The sequence below is a fragment of the Aotus nancymaae genome, unplaced genomic scaffold, assembly GCF_030222135.1.
Source record: "Aotus nancymaae isolate 86718 unplaced genomic scaffold, 86718_ANA_hifiasm-v0.15.2.pri h1tg000019l, whole genome shotgun sequence".
Classification (NCBI taxonomy): domain Eukaryota; kingdom Metazoa; phylum Chordata; class Mammalia; order Primates; family Aotidae; genus Aotus; species Aotus nancymaae.
This window is the reverse complement of record NW_026988431.1, coordinates 35,779,693-35,797,050: the sequence shown is the minus strand read 5'-3', so window position 1 is coordinate 35,797,050 and position 17,358 is coordinate 35,779,693. Positions and strand designations below refer to the sequence as shown.

Sequence of the window (17,358 nt, the reverse complement as noted above, 5' to 3'; positions counted from 1 at the left end):
TGGAGATGAGAGGCAGCTGCCCCCTTTAACAGATGGCCCGTAAGAGCTGGAATTGGGGTGTTCAGCCTCTTGACTACAGTAGGTGGCCAACAAAGGATGTTATCACTACTTATTACTTACCAATAACTTAAGTACATGGCATTCAAATGCAGGGACTAGGTACTTGTCACTATCCTCCCACTGTGACTAGCTTGGGTCATTTGCTACAACCTTTGTACAGACTGAAAGACTGATATTTGGTAACTGGCATCAACATTCAAAGCCTCTATTGGGTGCCAGTCACTGTTTTGAGCACTTCACACATATTATCTTATTTGACTCTCACAACTGTGAGCTAGATTACTGTCATCGTGATGCTTTGCTGATGGGAGAACTAAGGCACAGCCCCAAATCACCAAGCCAGCAAAGGAGAGAGCCAGGATGAAACCCAGATCCTGGCGATTCCTCTACACTGCAGGATCCTCCCAGCTGCCCATGGGGGCGTGGCCTGCCCTGCTTCCCTAGGGCCTGGCAGCCTCTGAAAGCCCTGCTCCCAGCCCGGTAAGCACACTTACGGTCAAGGCCGTTGATGTAGCGCATGGTGACTTCGCAGTGGCCCCACACGGCACTCACCACCGGGTATAGCTTCTTGCCCTTGAGGCCTCGGAAGGCCACGCCCAGGTACTGGCCGTCCACGATGAAGCTGAGCGTGCCCTCATCCATGTCCAGCACCACAAGCAGCGAGTCGGGCAGCGCGAATGCCTCGTCAGGCCCCAGGAAGGCCGGGTAGGCCACGCCAGGCCGGTTCTTGCCATCGTGGTAGAGGCGGCTGCGGCCCAGGTCCCAGCCCCATGACTCGGCGTCACTGCCCACCAGCGCTGTGTAGCCCACGGAGTGCAGGGGAGCCCGGGCCGTGGCCACGCCAACCACAGCGTGGGTGCCGCGCTGCCGGGCCGGCCAGTTGATCTGCCAGGCGTGCAGGCCGCGTGCGTGGCCCACCTTGCCGCGGATGCCGTCGGTGCTCTGGGCCACCGGGTGCCGGTGGAAGGTGAGCCGGTCGTCGTCCTTGACGAAGACGTTCAGCGAGCGGTCCTCAGGGTTCCACGCGTGCCGCAGCTGCACAGCCAGCCCCGCCGCCGGCATGTCCAACAGCTGGTCCAGCCGCGCCGGCCGCCCGGGCTCTGCACCCCGTAGCTCCCGTTTGGCGGTCCGCAGCGCCGGCTCTCGCACCTCCACCGACTTGAGGCTCCCGGAGAGCTTCTGGCCCATGCTTCACTGCGGGGAGGGGGCTGCTGCAGGCCACCGCTACCTCGTGGGAGCCTCCACTCCCCGTAGCCAGGAATGGGCCACGGGGCTGGGAACCAGGCTTCGGGACGGTAGACCTCCACAGCCTCTACCGGGCTGCGGCAGGGGCCCAAGCTCCTGGAAGGAAGCAAAGGGCACAGATTATAGCAGCAGCATCAACAGCCAGGTTGCCAGTCCCTTCATTTATGCCCATGCCTTGGCTGGGCCCTTTGCATGCACAATAATAGTAATAATTCGCACACTCATATCTGGCACGAATCTAGCACTTGCCATATGCCAGACAGTGTTCTAAATGGTTTATGTTTATTAGTTCGTTTAATCCTTAACACCTCCCTGTAAGAGATATACATTATTATTCATGTTACAGATGAGAACGCTGAAGTGCAGAGAGAGGATAAGTGACTGGCCAAAGTCCTACAGCAAATAAGTGACTGAGCCAAGATTCAAACCAAGGTCATCTGTCTTCAGGGTCTGTGTTCTGCATCTAAAACAATCATAGGGAGTTTGATCTGATTTGATTTATTTTAAGACGTTGTCTCACCCTGTTGCCCAGGCTGGAGTGCAGTGGCATGATCTTGGCTCACTGCAACCTCTGCCTCCCGGGTTCAAGTGATTCTCCTGCCTCTGCCTCCAGAGTAGCTGGGATTACAGACACGTGCCACCACACCCGGCTAATTTTTGGTATTTTTAGTAGAGATGGGGTTGGCCAGGCTGGTGTTGAACTCCTGACCTCGTGATCCGCCCACCTCAGCCTCCCAATGTGCTGGGAAGGTGTGAGCCACCGCACCTGGCCCGGGAGTCTGATTTTAGAAATAAGGAGTGAGCCCAGAGCAGTTGTGACTTGCTCAAGATGAGAGACTGGATGAGAACCCAGGTGCATCTGATCCAAGGGGACAAGCCCTGTGCCAAGGCTGCAGGGTACACAGCTTCTCAAAACACAGGGCTATAGGGTGTGGCCTAACCGGACTTCCCAACCCTGGAGTCCTGGGGATCCTAAATCACCTCCTAAAATGTAGCCAGGCTTAAGAAGCAAGACACAGAACAAGGGTGCAGCGGGGTCACCAGGGACATGGACATCAGGCAGCGTGGGAAAAGGGGGTGAGGGCTCCATGGGAAAGTAAGTGGAGGTAAATGGAGGTGAGGAGGAAGGTTAAGGGAGCCAGTGTCCAGGCTCTGGAGCCAAATAGAACTGCATCCAAATCCCTCTATCCATCTCTTACTGTGCGTCCACAGGAAAGCCTCCTCGCTTCTTGGATACTCCCCATTCCTCGCCAGTAAAATGAGGATAAAACACCTCCCTCTGGTGATGGGGAAACTTGAGAGACCATAATATAAAGGGTCCTGGAACTCTGCTGGCAGGTTCTCCTCTCTGACTCCAAACTCTGACCATCCCATGTGGATCCCCTCCCTTTGGATGGGTGAGCTCTTTCTTCGGGCGTGTAAACACCATTAACAGCACTGATCCCAGACTGCCTTCCCTGAGGCAGGATCCTGGTTTTCATGGAGAAGGAATTTGCTAACATCACTAGAAGACCAGCCAGAACCCAAGGAGCTTGGACTACTTGGATGGGCCCTGAGTATGGGGAGAGATGGAGAGCCAAGCCCTGTCCAGAGCAGAGGCATGTGCACTCCTCTCCCTGGCCTGAGAGCTACTGGGCCCAGAACAACTTCTCCTGAGTCAGAGGAGGAGATGGATGGGTGTTTTTCATGCCCTGCCCTCCCCAGCCTCAACCTCCCACCCAGACAGTGGCACACCCCCAGTCAAAGTCCAGGTAGGCAAGGAAAGAACTCTGTTGCCACTCAGCACAGACAAATATCCTATAGGTTTCTTTTTCACTATTCCATTTTATTCTTAGCTCTCATATTCTTTCCTTTTATTGTCAGATCCCAGCTTCAGCAGATGTCAATCCTATTCCGAGAGCTCTGGCTAATGTTCAATCTGAGGGAATACCAGAACACATAACAATTTGCAACACTAGACAGTTTTAAGATAGCAGAATAACGTTACTCCTTTTCATATCTGAAATCACCCAAAATCAACGAGAAAAAAAGAAATGCAAACTCCTTCTTCAGCAAAACTAGAACACATTTGTAATCTGAACCATAGCTTATAAGGAAAGGCTGCCAAAAACAGGCAAGGGCTGCCAAAAGCAGTGAAGATAAAAAATACTGTCAGAAAATATCTAGAGAAGACACCTGTGGTGGCAGATCTCAGACAAAGCTGGCAGAGCCAGCCAGCAGCTGGCATTCCCGAAGGAAAAGAACTAATGATCCCTTATCAGAAACAATGGGAACAGGGCATGTGGTCTGGCAGTGGGAACTGCCTCCCACACTTTGGAGGAAGGGGAGGACAGGGCCAACAGAGGAAACAGACCCGCCATCTTGACAGGAAGAAGTGTGTTAGTGAGGCAGAGTGAGAGGAGGGCTCTGAATTGGGAGAAGCCCACAGCTGCGGAACTCTGCTGACTGAGTAGAAACAAAGGCTAAAGGAAATCACTACCACAACCCTGTGAAAAAAGTTCTTGGGAACCAGGGAGCAATCCTGCCCTCTTCCTGGTACCTCCTCTACATGCATCTCCTGCAAAATGCTGATCCAAGAAGTTTTACATATTTCAAAGAGAAACCAGCACAGGATATAGTCAAAGATGCTATAGAAGAAATAAAAGAATAAAAGAACAGGACAAAACACAGCAAACCAAGCAAACTCACCTGAAAAAAGCTGTCATAAAACAGATAAAAATTGTAACCAAATTTGTAAACTAATTTTGTGATTATTTCAGACAACTAGCATGGTCTCAACAAAAGATTAAATCCATTTTGCCTAGTTATAAAGGTAACCTCCAGAACTAAAAATAAAATACACATCTTGCAAATACGAACCTTGAACACAACACAAAATAAAACAGACCATAGACTGAAAGATTTTGTTTGAAAGCAAGAGAGGCAAAAAGGCATAAAAATATGAAATATGATAGTAAACAAAGACCGAAATATTAACCATGTCATTGGTTATAAAAACAAAACAAAACCAATAAAGCATATAAATTATTAAAGCTAATCATGTAATGGCATATTACATTATATTACTATATTGCTATTATATTAATCTATCACGTTGATAATATGTACCCTTGATATGATATAACAAAATGGCACTTGACCTCTATGGGCATCTTCCCCCAAGCCCATAACCTCACTTTAATTGTGAGAAAAACAAAGGACAAAATCCATTTGGAGGCCCACAAAATACCTGACCGTTTATAAACTGGCAAGGTCATCAGAACCAAAGTCTGACAAACCATATAGTGAAGAGGGGCCTAAGGAGACCAAACAATTCCACGTAATGTGGTATCCTGGATGGGATCTGGAACAGAAAAAAGGATATTAGGGGCCAGGCTCGGTGGCTCACACCTATAATCCCAGCACTTTGGGAGTCCAAGGCAGGTGGATCATCTGAGGTCAAGAGTTCAAGACCAGCCTGGCCAACATGGTGAAATGCTGTCTCTACTAAAAATACAAAAAAAAAAAAAAAAAAAAAAAAAAAAAAAATTAGCTGGTGTGGTGGTACATGCTTGTAGTCCCAGCTACTTGGGAGGCTGAGGGAGGAGGATTGCTTTAACCCAGGAGGTGGAGGTTGCAGTGAGCCAAGATGGCAACACTGAACTCCAGCATGGGTGACAGAGGAAGAAAAAAAGAAAGAAAGAAAGAAAGAGAGAGAAAGAAAAAAGGATATTAGGTAAAACTGAAATCTGAGAATAAAAGGAAATCTGAGAAAAATTGTTAATATTGTTTAATTATTAATATTAATTATTAAAATAAGTTAATAATAATGTATCAATACTGGTTCATTAGTTGTGCTAAATGTACCATACTAATGTAAGATGCTAATCATTGGGGAAACTAGGTTGGTAAATGGAGTGAGCATATGAGACCTCTCTGTACTATCTGTTTAGTTTTTCTTTAAATCTAAAACTATTCTGAAGAAATAAAGCCTATTAATTAGAGAAGCTTAAATAAATTTCTAAATGTTAGGGAATACTAAAAAAAAAAAGGACAAAAACTAGAATTTGCCTCTTCCTCTTATCTCATTAACCAGATATAAACATTGTCAGCATTTGGAGGAATCTCACCTTATTCTTTTATTTTTTTGTCTGTAAATTATCAGTAAATTTTCTTTTTAAAAATTGGTAACATGGGCCTTTATTTAGATTATTTCACCTAAAAATTATGTAATTAGCATTTTCACGTATTACTAAATATACTTTAAATGCATAACTTCAGTAACTAAATTTTTTAAAATACATAAAAAGCATATAAACCATTTGATTATTTAATGCGGGAGAAGATAGGAATATGTAAAATAAGAAATGAAAATGGGAAATAAAACGGCGTAGCTAAAAGCACTCATGAAAGAAATTAGACTTGTTTGTTGTTTTAACATAGTAAAAAGTTTGCAACACAAATTACCAACAAATATAAATTACCCACAAATGAATACAAATACAAAATGTGAAAAGATAGCAACAGTTCACACAAAAACAAATGGTTCCTTGAAAAGATACTCAATGTATACTGAAAAAAGAAATGAGTTAGAACTCCAATGAAATGCCATTTTTGTTATCAGGTTATCAAAGGTCAAAAAGTTGGATAACGCATGCTTGGAGAATGTGCGGAACAAAAGACAAACTTATACTAAAGTGGATAGAAACTGGTTTAGCCTCAGCGAATGGCAAAATAACACCATCTTTCAGAACTGCAAATGCACAGACCCTTTAACCTAGCAATTCTACTTCCAGCATTTATCCAGCTGTGTTCTCAAACGCACAGAGAAGTATCTTCGTACACAGCACATGCATACATATGCAGCACAGTTTGTAACAGCAGAGTATTACAAACCTGCTATTACGATAGCAGAGTAATAGCAGAGTATTACTAGTAATAGCAGAGTATGGGGAAAACCCAAACAGAAGACAGGCTATTTAATGGTAAATGCATATAATGGAATACTATGCAGCTGAAGAAAAGAATGCACTGATATGGAAGATCCAACAGACAGAGGAAGTTGAACAAACCAGGTGCAGAACAATGTGTGGTATGCTGCCAGCACTATGGAGGGAGAGGTGGAAAAAAGAGGAAAAAGAGGGGAGGTTATTCAACACAAAGGGCCCAAATGGATCTGAAGACCAGTTGTGTCTATAAGAAAACTAGACACCCCAGTAAAGTTTTAGAAAACAACATGCTATTCTCGGCTCACTGTAGAGCTTCAAACTGACCTTCATCCAAACCTTGGGCCTCAACCAAGTTATAAGAAATAAGCAAGATAACATGTGAAAGGTGTAGGGTGTGTACTAGGGATTCCATCAGTGCAACCAATAAGCGTCCAGTGCTGCCTCTGTAAGTTTGTACGGGCTGCCCAGAGGTACCTGAATGGGAGGTGAGTGGAGGTAGGAATCTTCCACTTTCATAATTCATTTGAAGACATCTTATGCTTCCATTCTAACAGACCAGGAAACTGGGGCTCCGAGGGAAGCAGCCCGATCAAAGTCACTCAGCTAAAAGATGGCAGAGGGGTGCTATCCCGGGCAGCCTGAACTCAAAGCCCCCTCTGCTTTTTCTATCACTAACTTCAACCATTAGCACTTACTCTGTGCCAGGAAGCATGCCAACTGCCTCACAGGCACGATGAGGCTGACGTCATATGCCCCTTTATTCAAAAGAGGGAACAGGCTCATAGAGGTTGCATAACTTGCATAACCTAGGGTCACACAGCCAGGAAGTGGCAGGCCTGGGATCAACCTCAGAGTCACCATATGACAAGCCTGTGCTCTTACCTCTTCCTCCATGTGGTTTAGAATAATGCCCTCTCCATGGCAGTGACTGTAACCAGCACTGTGTGGCCCACACAGAAAATTTCTAAGGAAAATTGCTTTATCCTTGCCCACAGCCATGCCAACTTTGGAGCTGCTGTTGTTGAAAGATACTTAAACGTGTTTGAAAGCAATAGCCAAGCAGCAGCCCCGGGGAGACCTCTTACTAGTACTTGGGTTGGCCCATACTGGGTCATTGAAGGCACAGTGCTCTCCTTTGCAATCATAGTCTAACAGCCTCTCTCCCTACTAGTGGCAGGCAGAGATCCTGAAGGGTGCTCACACTGTGGTGTGACAAGGTGGGCATGTAAACAGATAGCCCTTTGCTGCTCCCCCAGTTCAGGGCACACAGCAGAGTGCTCATGTCCATGAATGGCAAGCCGTTAAGGAAAACTAGCAGCTGGGCAATCTAATGAAGGACAGGAGACCTGGATGTGAATCCCCACCTGACTGTTGGGCCCTAGGCCAGGACTTAATCTCTCTGAGACTAGTTGGAAGTGCTGCTAACTATGTGCTAACCTTGCCTGCCTTTGAAGTATCAGAGCAGACACCTGTAAAGTCTGGCACATCACAGGGCTTCGAGCAAGTGGTGAGTGCTCTTTTAAACTGTGGATGTCCTCCAATATTGCCGTTTCACCACTTGAATGTGTCTTAGTATGAACTGATCGTGTCCTCCCCAAATTCACATGTTGAAGCCTGATATAGGTTGGATATTTGTCCCTGCCCAAATCTCGTGTTGAGCTGTAATCCCCAGTGCTGGAGGTGGGGCCTGGTGGGAGCTGTCTGGGTCATAGGGGTGAATCTGTCACGGCTTGGTGCTGTCTTAGGGATAGTGACTGAGTTTTGGAGAGAGGTCTGCTCATTTAAAAGTGTTTGGCACCTCCCCACCCCCATTTCTGGCTCTGGTTTTCACCATACGACATGCCTTCCCTCCCTTCACCTTCTGCCATGATTGTAAGCTTCCTGAAAGCTCCCTAGAAGCCAAGCAGACACCAGCACATGCTGCCTATAAAGTAGAACCATGAGTCAACTAAATCTCTTTTCATTACAAATTACCCAGTCTTAGGTATTTCTTTATAGCAATGCAAAAATAGCCTAATACGAAGCCCTAATCCCCAGTGTGACAGAATTTGAGTTGGAGCCTTTGAGAGATAATTAGTCCATGAAGGCGAGCTCCACCTCCTCTAAGAAGGCTGCCCTGATCCATGGGCCTCCAGGGTCCTGCCCTTTACCTCTGTCCACCCTTGAGCCAGCTAGGGGGGAGACCTTTCAGGCCTTACTGATCTGCTTTTTTCTACTTTGAGGGCATTCCTCTGATGGCAGGAAGCTTTCGCCGGCACTTCTGTGTCCCCAGCCGCTGCCCCACTCCCTCCATGCACAGACACAAGCCCAGTACTTTGAACATGGGGCAGAGCATACATATGGACTGTGGAGAGGATGTGCTGGGCTTCAGGGAGGGCTCATGCTCTGCTCTTTTTCAGAGGACGAAGCAGACAAAGGGCCAGAGCTACAGGCAGGAGATGCGGACATGGAGCCCAGTAATGTCGGACTCTCACTCCTGAGCAGCTGACTCTTGGCTGTATCCAGTCTGCTCCTTTATTAGCTACTGCTTTGCATCCTTCCCTGCTTCCAACCCTCATTTATTCGTTCAAAAAATGCTTAGTGCCATGTGCCAGGCACTGTGCAGCTGAGAGCGAAGGACACAGCAGTGGCCAAGTCAGGCTCATCCCTGCCTTCTCCCTCCAGCCAGAGGGAGTGGGCACTTAGCACACGTCTCCTCTCCTCAACTCCACCACAGCACGCTGCGCTGGGCCAGGCACGTGGAACATACAACAGCAGCCACCTTCCTGATAGAAATAATATCATCTCTCAACCCAGTAAGCAGCCAGCATCCTGAAGAATGCCAAAGGGTGCCTCCGTCACTTTCCCCCCAAACCCAACCTAATTTCCTATGCCATGCTTGGATGAGGATGCTAATGACATTATCCGGAAGGATCTGCTCCGGGGCTTCAATCGTGGCTGAGCAAGAAAACAAAAACTCTCATTTGCTAATTGCCCTTCCCAGGACCCTAGCGGATGTTCTTACTGGACAGGGAAATGAGGAGACATGAAGTGGCAATGCCACACTGTTTAAGGAGCCTCATTCGTTTGAAAAATATGACGCACAATCTTCAGAGGCCCAGCACCCAAAATCACAGCCACAGAGGCCTGTCTGGCTGAGCTCAACGGGCATGGGGTCTGCAAGAGGACATGACTGCTGTGGGGATTGGTAGTGACTGGGAGAATTGCCCTTCTCTCTGTATGGCCTCCGGCTTTGGACTTGCTGGAGCCAGAGGTAGGGGCAAGTCTGTCTCCTTCTTTCATCTAGCCAGCAGTAATGATGCCTGCCCTGGGGATCTCAGGCTGCTGGAAAGCATAAGACTCAACCACTTTCCCTTAGGGAGAGAGCTTCCACCAAAGAGGTCAGACTCCGAGACAGATCTGAATAATGACAAAGACTGTAAAAAGAAATCCAGTTAGATACCACTGGAATTCCTTTAGTCGACTGCATATTCCTTTCAAATATATGCCACAGCACTAGTAAAACTGCGAAGTTGATCTAACCACATGCTTCTGCGCAAAATCCTCCACAAGTTCTCCGAGGCTTTCAGGATAAAGTTCACTTCTAACCCTAACCCTTCCAGAATGTTCCATGATGCTTTCCCAGCCCATCCTCCTCAGGGAACTTCTTCTTCCTTCAACCTCCCTGCGGTTCCCTGACGTGCTGCTGCCATCGTCCCTTCCCTCCCTCGGCACCTCCTCTCCTCAGCTATGGAACTCCATTCAGCTTGGATATTACTGATTCTGGGGAGCTCCCAGCCCCCTGTGCCCTCAGAGCCCTTGTACTGGTGCCCACCACAGCACTTAACACAAGGGGACATGGTGTCTCCTTGGCTGCCTCCCTCCCGTCGGACTGGGGCAACTCAGGAGCAGGGGCCAGGTCTCCCTCATCAGAGTCCCCAGGTCTTCACGTGGGCCTGGTTTAGACAAAGTGGTGGAGGAATGTCTGTGGAATGCACAAGCATGAACAAATGAAGAAAAGCAATACACTGCCTTAGAAAGAACCACCACCTAAGAATGAACTGGGAATGCAGAGCACTGTGAGCTCAGACTGCTCATTTCATGTCTTTGTTCCTCAATTTTCGACTCTGTTGAAAGGTACCAATGACAGGTGTCTGACTTTAGTTTGACTGGAATGTTTTTAAGATTTTTCCTGTGCAAATATTAAGTAGGGAGGCTGTTTTATTAAAGATGCTCATTCAGAATGAACCCATCAACAATAAATGAACTAAAGAACCCCCAAGGTTTGTTCATAGGCGTTCATTAGCTTTTCCCTGCTATACAAACATGGATCTCACGCTACAACTGGCTGGGCAAGCCCTTTCTTCCCCAAGAGCTCACAAAGAGAGCCATCTGTCCAGTTCCAGGTGAAATCGTCTCACGCCTGTCTTCCTGGAGTGAGAATCAATGAGGCTTCCCCAGCCTCTCCTCCTCCTGGGGTTTCCATGGGAATCCTCCCACGGGTGACTGAGCTAGAGGCCCCGAGGGTGAAAGCTCAGCTGTCAGCCAGCAAGGAGAGCAGCGGATGGGATGAAGGAGGTTTGCTAGGCTGTGACCAGGGCAGCAAGCTCTGCAAGGTCATTTGAAAGAGACACACCTCTGAGCCAGCGAGGCCATGTGCAGTCCTGGCCAGCCTGGTCACTGCAGCTGCCCCTGTGCCCAGAGGCCTGCCCCAGGCACATGTGGTGGTTGTTTGCCAGACAGCTGGCCTCCCTGAGGCCCAGCTTGTCTGGGCTGGGGCAAAGCACGAAGGGAGAAGATGGGAAGGTGCCACTTCATGAGGCCCTCTGGGGAAAACGATGATAAAAACATGATAAGGTTCATGTCCAACCCCTCATTTACCTCCCAAGATGAACCTTCCCCACTTGGTATAACTTGTTGTCTGGAAACAGAATGCCTAAAAGAAAAGCAGAAATATTCATGCCTCTGGCTTGAGCTACCTCATAATAGGGACCTGCTGGGATTTCTGAATAACCCTCTGTTAAGCCTACAGTATCTCTGGGGGCATTTTTGAGATACTAAGGAGGAAAGGAGAAAGAAAGGGAGGAGAAAGGGAGCTGGATGGGGGAGGGAGCTGCTCCAGTTCCAGGAATCTGTACAACCTGCATGAATGCAGATAACAGGTGGATATCTCCTGAATGTAGATAACAGGTGGAATGTCTCTGTGGCCAGCAAACAGGGCCAAGGCCCACTCGCTTCTGGAGAAAGCAGAGCTCCAGTTCACCATAAGTGACATTTCACATTAAAGACCAATTGGATGACTTTGGCACTGCTCCGGCCTCTCCCTCCACACATACCAGCACAAGGAAGTGTAGCGCTCACCACAGCAGCTTTCCTGCCTCCTCCTGGGCTCCAGGGTCTTCCTGCCTACCCCATCAATGGGGCACCCCCAAGTCCATGCCTTCAACTTCAGTTTCTGCTCCTCACTGTCTCTCCATGCATCTTCTCTTATGACCTGCCCCCTGCAGACACTCTCAAGCTGGGTCTCCAATGCTGCTTTCTCTCCTCAGCATGAGACCCACCTATTAGAAGCCTCTGGCCAGCCCTGCCTGCGTGTCCTTTCAAATGACCTTGTAAGGCCAGCTGATCTCTTTCCATCATAAGCCTCCCACCATGGACACACCCACGCTCTCAGCCCTGTGGGACATCTGTGGTCCGTGGGCACCTTGGAATCTGCAGGTGGGCTGAAGCTGGCCCCTTCCCTCTCCCGCATGGCAGGTTCCTCTGCATGTCACTGTTCCTGCCATGGATCCGGTCTCTCGGTCCCCACCACTCAACACCATCAGCTTTCCCCTAGTTCAGACCTTGCCTGGATTACTGCACAGGTCTCTTAGCGTGCTTCCCTGACTCCAGTGTTTGCCCGCCAACCCAATCTCCATGCTGCCAAGGGGTAAATTTGACCAAGATGCCCGCTAATCTCTTCATTCAACCCTCCAGGCGGCTTCTCCAGAGAGAAGCTGCACCTCTTTGCTTGGCACCCAAGGGTCCCCAGACTGCTCTGACTTCTCCCACACTGTCTCTCATCACGGCCACCTCAGACCAGTCATGCCAGACTCTCCTCATCAGCACATTCTATTGACATCTCGGTGTCTGGGGAGCCTTCCCATCTTCTCTGACCTAGCTGACATTCTCTCACTCCCCTGTCCCTTCTAGCAGAAGCAGAGCTGGGCACCCCTCCATGGCAGCCCTCCAGCCCACTGCATCCTCTTCCCTCCGCCCCATTGCATCCTCTTCCCTCCATCCCACTGCACCCTCTTCCCTCCATCCCACTGTGTCTTCATCTCAGCTGTTAATTTCTGCCGATGTCTCCTGCACTGCATCTGCATTTCTTGGTGGCGCCAGCGCCCAGCCAGGCTTTATCTCCAATACTCATACACAGCCTTGTACCTGCCACCTCTAGCTGCATTAAGAAGTGTTTCAGACTGAAGAAGGAATAGCCACTCTACACTTCCTGCATGCTTCGCGTTTTTAACAACAAACATTTTTCGTAATTATACATTTAAAATGGAGTAAATTCTGAACTCAACGTGTAAAGCAAAAATCACATGCAATCATCAACATGGCTTAGGAAAGTTCTTCTAAAGTTATACCACTCTCTTTCCCAAAGGGCACACCACCCACAACTGTTTTTCCTGCAGCCTCAAAACAACTCCCTATTTCTTGAACTGACCAGCAGCAAATAAATTAGTTGGCTCATGTAGGTACCATTTTTCATTAAAAATGAGTTGCTGGTTTTTAATTTCTTTTTTTCTTTTTGAGACAGAGTCTTGCCCTGTCGCCCAGGCTGGAGTGCAGTGGCGTGATCTTGGCTCACTGCAACCTCTGTCTCTCGGATTCAAGCAATTCTCCTGCCCCAGCCTCCCGAGTAGCTGGGACTACAGGCATGTCCCCCCTCACCCTGCTAATTCTTTGTATCTTTGGTAGAGACAGGGTTTCACCATGTTGACCAGGCTGATATAGAACTCCTGACCTCGTGATCCACCCCTCTTGGCTTCCCAAAGTGCTGGGATTACAGGTGTGAGCAACTGCACCCAGCTGGTTTTTCAATTTTTTATAATTGATCTTTTTTTGCCACAGATGGTCATGATCACATAAATCAAGGGTACATACTATGTATTTATATAGTACATATACAGGCAGAGACTTCTGGTGACCTCGATCTAGGGCCCGCCACCTTCCTGCTTTTCATGCCTGAGACCCTTCACTCCTGCGTTAACAGAGAAAAAAACCTTTCCAGAGCATGGTTGTGTGACAACAGGTTGGACAGCTCAGGGAAATTAAGTAGCTCCTGTATGGTGAGTTATACTAGGTCTTTCCCCAAAAGGGCAAGGAATTCTGCACTGGCCACTGTGGCTTAGCCACTTTCTGGGATAGCAATAAAGCCCTCCCAAGGACAGGTCTATATAAATGACGAGGAAGTTCCAGTTGTATTAAAAATCAGGAGGAAAAGTATTCTAGGCAGAGGGAACAGCAAGTGAATGAGCCTTTGGAATGCTGGAGCAAAACCAAAAAGGCTGGGGTGGGGTGGGGTGTAGGGAGTGAGAGAGGAAAATGGTGAGGAAGAGGTGGAGGAGGGTAGTATCAGACCTGGAGAGCCCTGGGATCATCTAGATTTTACTCTGTGGCAGCCTTAAGGAGGTCCTGAGCTAGGGAGAAATGTGATCTACCTTTTTTTTTTTTTTTTTTTTTTAGGTAGAGTTTTCACTCTTGTTGCCCAGGCTGGAGTGCAATGGCCCTATCTCGGCTCACTGCAACCTCTGCCTACCGGGATTCTTTTGCCTCTCAAGCGATTCTCTGGCTGGATTCTCTGGCCTCAGCCTCCCGAGGAGCTGGAATTACAGGCATGCGCCACCACGCCCCACTAATTTTGTATTTTTAGTAGAGACCGGGTTTCTCCATGTTGGTTGGTCAGGTTGGTCTCGAACTCCTGACCTCAGCTGATCCACCTGTCTGGGCCTCCCAAAGTGCTGGGATTACAGGCATGAGCCACCGTGCCCAGCCGTGATCTACATTTTTTTTAAAGAAGCTTCTGATAAATGGGTATGACTACTTGCTAATTTCATACATTAAAAATAAAACCTTGTAATTTTAACTTGCATTTTTCTTTTTGAGGTAGGGCACCTTGTCATACGTTTTAGTATCATTTCTATTTTATTTCGCATGTGTGAATTGCCTATAGTCTTTGCCCATTTGATCTTTTGCTTGTTGACCTCGGGAATCTTTTACATGTTTAAAGAGATGAGCCTGTTGTGATAGGAGTGGCATATGTCCAATGTGACAGTTTGTCATATATCTTTTGACTGTTTCTGGTGAATTCTTTTCCCTGAAGATTTTATTTTTATGTCACTAAATGTATCCTTAAAATAAACAAGAAATACAAACTGGAGAGAGATTTGAGTAGAATGGCCAGTAAGTTGAATTTTGTTTGTGATTTGTCAAAGGTGGCTTAAATTCTTTTCATTACCATTTTTAAAGAACACTTTAAAAATGGAATAAATTAGAGGGTGTGTGTCTCAGAGGAATATGCCCTTGGGTAAAGGATGTTTATATCATACTTTTACACACTTCATGTCTTCCAGACTTAAGCTCATCAAATTGCGGGAGTGGGAGGTAAGGGGGCAGAAAGTGGGTGGGAGGATAGAGGGCTCAGAGTCTGAGAGAAGGGAACTCCTATCTTCATCCCCCAACCCCCCAAAGAGGGCGCAGAAGAGGAAACTAAGCTGGGGGAGGCTAGAGAACTTGCCCAAGGTCACACCGCGAGCTGGTGGTGGAGACAGATTCGAACCCATGCCTGCGTCCAGAACCGAGAGCTCTCCACCTCGCGAAAGTGGTACAGAAATGCCCTCCTCTCCTTCCTGTCGGCAGCAGCCTGCGCTTGGCCATGGGGCGGAGGGAGCAGCCACCACTCCCCCGCCCCCCCGCGCCCCCCGCACCGCCCCCCCCCGGTTCTCCCGGCAGTCAGAGGTCGGGGGCTTTGCGTCCTCTCCTGGCTTGGAGCCTCTGGTGCGTACAGAGCGACCGGGGTGGACTCATTTGCCGCGCTCAAGGCTTTGGCCCCATCCCTTCTTCCCAGAGCCCCTCTCCCAGGGCTCCATGAGCTCCCAACCTCCTCCCTTCCCGAGCAAAGACAAGTTTGTCTCCAAGCAAGGGCAGGAACTGGTCCCCGAGTCGCTCTCGAGCCAGGCGACCAGCTTCACTGCCCCAGCGTCATAAATAAACGATAACAAGAGCCACCAGTGCCTATTGCGTGACCGGGGCTTTACTTCCACCTCTCCGAATACCCCGGACGAACAGATCCCCAGGAATTATTGTCCCCATTACACGGCGGAGGGAACTGCTACAGCTCCGGAAAGTTGGATAACAAGCTTGGGCTCGCAAAGCTAATAATAATACTAGCTAACGTATGATTGAGTGCTTCCTGTGTGCCCGGCACAAGTCTACCTACGAGCACCATCCCACGATCTTTCCAATACCCATATAAGATGTGCACAATTATCATTCCCATCCTACGGATGAGGAAACCGAGGTTTGGCGCCTTGCCCAAGGTCACCCAGCCAGTGAGTGAAGGATCCTGGATTCAAACCCAAGCCAGTGAATCGGGTGGTAGTTTTTTGTGCAGTATCCACTATGCAGAGAAGCAAAGGGCTTAGAACCCATGGTACCAGCGGCCAGGCCCCAAATGCCTCAGGGCTGCGCGAAAATCAACCATCTCGAACTGCCACAACCTGCAGAGAGGAATTCTCCGGGACTGAGACGCCAGGAGCGCCAGCTGTGTCGAGTGCTGGCCGGCACAAAGTCCGTGCAGCCGGATCTCTGCTCCCGGCCCCCGCGCGCCCCTCACCAGGAGCTGGAGAGTACTCACCATAAAAGAGAGGGCAAGCGCCTGTTCGGGAAGAATCCCCAGCGCTGGCAGGTCCTGGACTACCGGGAGAGGCGTCTGCTGCCGCCGCCGCCCACTCAGGGGCGCCCGAGCGACCCGCAAATGCCGGCTCTCTCCCTGCGGCCAGGGGCGCGTCCTCACGGCTGATGCCCGACAGCAGCGCCCCCTTTGCGCTACAGGATGGCCTGGAGTTAGGAGCGTTCTTGGCGAAGTTGGGGCTCCCGCGCCGGGGGTCGGGCCTGGAGTGGGGAAGCGCCTTACTGAGCCGATCCTGAGGGCACTCCGAGGCCCGCGCTCTAGCAGCTTGGAAGCGAGGCGCCTGACCCAGAGGACGGCTAGTCTCGCGCTCAGGGCGCACGGGCCGCGCCTCAGCAGCCCGCCCTCAGCGCGGCGGGCGTCTTCTCCAGCGCCCTGAGCGCACGCAGCGGTAGCAGAAGCTGGGGCCCCGGCGCGGGATGCGGTGTGTTCATCGCCCTCCCCCGGGGCTGGGCGCCTTTGTGCGCGGGGCGCGCCGGCCGCCACGGCGAGCTCTGGATGCTGCAGCCGCCGCCTCCTCCCCCTCCTCCTCCGCCGTCGCCCGCTCCCCGCCTTCCCGGCCGGCCGGGAGGCTGCAGCTGAAAGCCGATCTGGCTGAGCTCATCCCTGAAGGCCACTAATCCAATAGCCGCGGAAGGCGCGGTCGCCGGGAACGCCCCTTCCCCCACCATCCCGCGCCCGGGCCGTCCCAGTTCGGGCCGCTGCCGGCGCTGCCACCTTCTCGAGGCCACCAGCTGGCGGGAGAGGGAAGTGGAGCCCGGGCCCGCGCCCCTGTGCCGAGGCGGCGGCGCGGTCGCCATGCGCTCGCCCGCCCGCTCGCCCGCGCACTCCCTAGCTTTCGCACTCATTCAAGCGCACGAGTCCTTCCCGATTCATTCAAGCGCTACTGGAGCGCCAGAGTGGGTGCCCCTGAGTGGGAGGAGACACCCAGTTACTAGGCAGCTTTGGTGCCTTTACTCAACGCACGTGGGAAATAGCAGTCGGGGGAAAAGAGGGTGGTTTAATATCTCGCTTCCTCAGACATACACATGTCCACACTTTATTTTTGAGATCAAGCTCCAACTTATCTGTTAAAGTCCAATTTCAAACCGCACCTGCTCCAGGAGCTTTCCCCGCCCACCCGAGGCGCAGGAAGTCCGTCTCTTTGCTCTACCAGCGCTGATGGTGGGCTGCCTCATTGGGAGCCTGAGC

The 17,358-nt window shown here is 49.9% G+C and overlaps 1 protein-coding gene across 1 annotated transcript in view; it reads right to left on the bottom strand.

Moving 5' to 3' along the window:
- SPSB4 (splA/ryanodine receptor domain and SOCS box containing 4) overlaps window positions 1-16,759 on the bottom strand; it is an 81,821-nt gene extending 65,062 nt beyond the window's left edge. The window contains exons 1-2 of the mRNA XM_012437167.2: window positions 16,114-16,759; window positions 555-1,401 (exon numbers count right to left, since the gene is read on the bottom strand). Coding sequence (XP_012292590.1) covers window positions 555-1,248 — 694 coding nt within the window. The 5' untranslated portion in view covers window positions 1,249-1,401; window positions 16,114-16,759. The remainder of the gene's footprint in view (window positions 1-554; window positions 1,402-16,113) is intronic.
- Window positions 16,760-17,358: the final 599 nt, after the last annotated feature.